General features: G+C 34.0%; 1 protein-coding gene across 1 annotated transcript in view; it reads left to right on the forward strand.

The window, feature by feature from the left end:
* Positions 1-5,590, forward strand: part of LOC106460245 (puratrophin-1-like) — a gene marked incomplete at its 5' end in the record, with an annotated part of 70,201 nt that overhangs the window by 29,942 nt on the left and 34,669 nt on the right. The window contains 1 exon segment of the mRNA XM_022386917.1: positions 4,041-4,163. Within this exon segment, the coding sequence (XP_022242625.1) occupies positions 4,041-4,163 (123 nt within the window).

The following is a 5,590-nucleotide window of genomic DNA, read 5'->3' on the forward strand; positions in this document are numbered from 1 at the left end:
TAAGGCAGTAAAACTGTTTGAAACGTTTGTCTACTAAATAGAACTATTCTTAAGTCGATTATATGATTGTGATTAGCCAGTGAAACGTTTGTCTACTAAATAGAAACTATTCTTAGTCGATTATATGATTGTGATTAGCCAGTGAAACGTTTGTCTACTAAATAGAAACTATTCTTAGTCGATTATATGATTGTGATTAGCCAGTGAAACGTTTGTCTACTAAATAGAAACTATTCTTAGTCGATTATATGATTGTGATTAGCCAGTGAAACGTTTGTCTACTAAATAGAAACTATTCATAGTCGATTATATGATTGTGATTAGCCAGTTCACATTAACCAATTGTTGTAAACATCTTCTAGTTTCCTGACTCAACATTTCTTTTTAATTTGAAACTTCTTTTTCTGTCAGAATGTTTGCGTATGAGTCTCTCTTTACGTATATGGGTAGAACGTAACAAGATTAAATATATCATAACTGCTACTCGGTCGTGAAGCGGCGGATGTTTTCTCTCAGTGTTTAGAAGTTCTAAATTAGGGTCTCTGACCTGGCCGTTTAGCGAAAGACTATTGAATTCAGAACACGTTTTTCCGTTGTTTTCTAGTTGAAAGATTTGAGACATAATTCTACATATCTAAGATTTGTGATGAAAATCTCGTAAACCACAGGTGTTTTCGTTTTACATTCATCTTAATTTGTTCATTTCGACTTCAAAATCAAGTGTATTAAAAGATAGACCTGAAATGCTATTTTAATCTGAAATTTGATAATCTTATGTCTAATCTTTGTTTGAATAATAAAGACTTGAGTCTACTATTGCACGTTGATGCAATGACTTGAAAGAAATCAGTGATCTATATAAAGAATATGATTGGAAGTTTGATAACCATAAAAGGAAAAGGACTATGTTAATCGGTTGCGATGGAACTGATCAATTACTTCAATGACTTGAACATAGGAGTGATAACTTCATTTAAGAACATGTGCGTCAGCGTTTACGTAATACGCATTCTAAGCTACAAAAAAAAAATATCATGTTATTTTAGCTACGAACTCATTCGCGTTTCCAGTGAAAGATAAAACAGTACATGTGCATTAGATATATTAATTTCTATGTAGCAGCCCTCACCTGAAGGGTTATAACGCTAAAAAATCAGGTTTCGATACACATGGCCCATTGTGTAGCTATCTGATTAACGACAAACTAATAAACTATGTAGCAGGGTCGTATAAAACATAAATGATAGTGTGTAATAAACAGTTTTTCTTTAACCGACTCTCGTACAGAAATATTGTTATTGGACATATAAAGGACCGAAATACAGTGTACAAACCTGCTGTCGGGTCATCAAGATTACATCAGTATTGTCAAAAAATATTTACATAAAGCAAAAAAAATATCTCTTCTTCTGTTTTTTAATTATTATTATTAGCAATTTCTTTTAAAAACATCGGTCAGATTAAACTGGATTTTCATATTTTTATTGATGCTCTGTTTCATATTCTCGCGCACTCGTGTAGCTTTTCAACAGTAAACAAGTGTCCGTATGACCGTACGACTATACTAAAACTTTTAAAACGCGACGCATCATTTAACTGAACGTGATAGTAGAATGCCACGACTTGTCAACCAGTATTCAGTACTGATTCACTGGCCCTCCAGTGGCACAGCGGTATGTCTGTGGACCTACAACGCTAGAAACCGGGTTTCGATACTCGTAGTGGGCAGAGCACAGATAGCCCATTGTGTAGCTTTGTACTTCAACTAAACAATAAACAAACTGATTCACTGCGACCTTGCTCTTCACATACCATGAACACTATGTGACACGTGCAGTTGTTGAATGACGAGGGACTTCTAGGTGATCACAGTACTAGGATGTTTTCGAGATTTTTTTTTATGTCTCTGAGTTTTGTTTCTTACCAGTTTTGAAGGCGATGATAATAGATCTTATATCAGCCGCTAAGCTTGCAGAAGGGTGTTCATCCGAAACGCACAGTATCACCTGCTAAACCCGAAAGAGGGCGTTCACCCGAAACGAGGCGAAGAGGAACAAATATATAACATATATATATATATATTTGCTAAAACTTGAGGGAAATAAATTATAATTATTATTTTTATTTATTTATTTTGTATTTACTGCTTTTCCAGAATACTTCGGACTTGCTCCTTACCGGTTCCAATGTTATTGATAGTATAATATCCGCTATATTAACCATTTTATTTATTTTTACGACATTTTTATAACATAAGAAATTATAGTATTTTTAATATAATTTTTACACCTTCATAGGTTGTATCATACCGGGTTATGTATATGGAAATTTAAAACCATTATATTAACATTTAAAGCTTCAGAAAATCGAATTGCAGTGCCATGCCACGTGAATGGTAAGCTTTTCGAAAATGTTAATCTTACATTGGAATTGGTTTCGATATTTACAAAACTTGAAACGCTTGATAAGAATACTTAACAGGAACTTAAGGCTAAGCAATGAATTTATTTTTTTCTCTCGCGTTTTAAGTATTAAATCAATGACATGTTATTGCCTTGAATGTTTTGTATGGCTTTATTATATATTTTTATAATTTTTTCGATTCCAATAAGGTAGAATATAATTACGCGTTCAAAATCGCATTTGACATTCTTCAGTCCAATAAATGTTGCTCAGCGTGTTGCCAAGTAACCAAGAAACGTTGTCAGGGTGACATCTCAACTATAAATTGTTTACTGCTCATCGATAACCAATAATGAGAAGTGACTTTTACATTTTATTCAAGAAACGCCATCCGGTTCACTTGGTAAGCAATCGGCATATTTTGTTTTGTTTGGGCTGATGAGGTTATTCTTGAAAACAAAAGTACGGTGGTTTGTACACGTTTTTCTCCTACCTGTCGTGTTGTGTGCAGTGAAATGCACCTGATATTATTTAGTTTCTGCTGTATTACCTCAGATGAGATTAAGTATCTTTTATGATGATTGTTATTTCCTTTTGTTAGGTATATGTACTTTGTGGACGAGCATGGCCTCGTGATTAACGTGTCGTACTATGAATCAGAGAGTCCAAGATTCGAGACGTGGTACCTCTCTCGGCTCTGGGCGCGTTATCAAAATAGGCCAAGTCCATTATTCAGACCCCTGGCTTGGCCTAATGGTTCGAATGCTCGACTCGCAATCTACAGTTCACGAGGTTTAAACCAGTCACCGGATATTCTCCATATTCCAGCCGTCTGTACGACTGGAATATGGAGAATATGTGACAGCTAATTCCGGTATTCGTTAGTAACAAAGAGCCAAAACGTTGGCGATGGGTGGTGTTGACTAACTACCTTTTCTCTAGTCTATCCCTTCAAATTTAGGGAAGGTTAGCGCAAATAGCCCTCAAATTGCTTTTCACGAAATTCAACAAACAAACTTCCGTTATTCGGCTAAAAGAGCCGTTCAAAGCCCTTTACTGCGGAGACTATAGCTAGCTGCCCCCCAACCCCACCTCGGTCAGAGACTGCAATACTTGAACCTTTGGGGTCTATGACCTGGCTGTTTATCCAACGTGCGCATAAGGTGTCGTTCAGGCCGAAAATTCCAATTCCAAATGTACTGTTACACTCCTACTTTCTCATAGTTTAGTATTTGTAAAGCGTATGACGTCAGGGCATGATATTTTTTCTGGTACTATGCATAATACTTGCCTATTAAAACTACCACCACAAATTAAACTGTTGTATCATAAGGCTTAAAAGTTATGTGTAGAAATATACACCTTTAGCCTTCGTAATAGTTGGTACAGTAGTTTTGAGATATATGTTAACAAACTATAAAAGAACTAGTGAAACATCTGTTAACTACAATGCAATTGAATTGTGTCGATGTTTCTTCCCTTTTTTAACAGACCGTAATCAGTTTTTTATTTTGCATCTTTACTTAATGCATTTGTACAACTCTAACAGAACATCGTGACTCTGAGATGATAAGGACTATGAAATGAAACAATATGTTAGATTATTTAGGTTAATAGCTTCGTATTTCCTCTACTAGGTGTTGGACTGGCTATGTCATGCAGGGCAAGATGCGCTTGACAAACATCAATCGGTTGCAGATACCTTGCCTGGTATTAAAGAACAAGAAGGAGAGTTCGAGAAATTTTATTTCCTAGCGATGGTAAGTGTGTATTACGTTTGTTTTTTTTTCCTTAGAAAGAGAGTAAATAACTCGGAAACAGAAGCTCCTACGTTCAAGTGTGAGCACAGTACTGTTGCATATATTTGAACATCTTTCTTATTTTGGAAGGATTACTCTGCATTCAATTTCTTCATTGCATGTTATTATGTAAAATTCAGTTTTACCGTGACCAAGTTAAAAAAACTTACGAGCTTTCATGCAAGTAAATCTAACTACAACACTTCTCGTTTTAATGTATCTCGGTATAATGAAATCTCCGTTAAAATCTATTCATGATAATGAGGGATTGTCCCCCCCCCCGAATGTCTCAACTGTAAGTCTGAGGGCTTGTAACACTAAAACTCGAGTTTCGCTATACTTGGTGGGCAGAGCTCGGATAGCCCACTGTGTTTATCAACACACAAACAAAAATAAACACGTAGGATCAAACATTAAACTAGAAATTAGTAGAGCCGATAACCAAACACTTTCACAAGGCAGATATTTGTTCTTCAATAATGAATAAGGTTTCTTATTTTCAGATTTGTTAGAATATAGATTTCCATTCATAACATTTGGTGTTTGTTTATTTTGTTTTATTTAAGTGCAGAGTTGCACAATAGGCTGTCTGCGCTATGCTAACCGAAGGGATTGGACACCTTAATGTAGCGTTTTAAGACCTCAAAATTACAGCTGAGCCACTGGCTAATATTATGTGTATTAAAATTATTTTAGATTTTGTTTTGTAACTAATGCCTAGTACGTAATGAATTAATTAATTTATTATGAAATCCCATTTCATTGATTTGTATGTAATTTAATAATAAACATTATATTTTTTTAAATCTAACTATATGTGTGTTTCGGTAAGTTTCTTTATAATATCGAACTTGAGAAGAATGGATTAAGATTAAACAGAATGTAATTAATTAACAATATTCAGCCCAATTATGTGTTGAATTTATAATTGTAAATATTTTCATCTAATAAAGAACGTAATGCAACCAGTTTTTATCCACGAATTTAAAATTGTAGTTCAACTGTAATTAAAATACTTGCAAATAGGAAAAATATAAATTTCTAGAGCTAAATTGCAAGAATTGACCTTTAGCCTATAAAACAGTTTAAAACTAAATTAATAAAATATGTATGTGTATTTTATTATAACTTACCAAAATTTCCATGTTCATCAGTATATTAAGTTTCTTACTGGGGTAAAATATTTCTAACTGAAAACAGAGAAAATCTTATCTTTAAGTCGTGATATGAAAACAATAACGTTTATAACCTGGCTGACGCATTATAGTTAACATTTGAAAACAATAACGTTTATAACCTGGCTGACGCATTATAGTTAACATTTGAAAACAATAACGTTTATAACCTGGCTGACGCATTATAGTTAACATTTGAAAACAATAACCTTT

Source organism: Limulus polyphemus, unplaced genomic scaffold (genome assembly GCF_000517525.1).
Source record: "Limulus polyphemus unplaced genomic scaffold, Limulus_polyphemus-2.1.2 Scaffold735, whole genome shotgun sequence".
Taxonomy (NCBI): domain Eukaryota; kingdom Metazoa; phylum Arthropoda; class Merostomata; order Xiphosura; family Limulidae; genus Limulus; species Limulus polyphemus.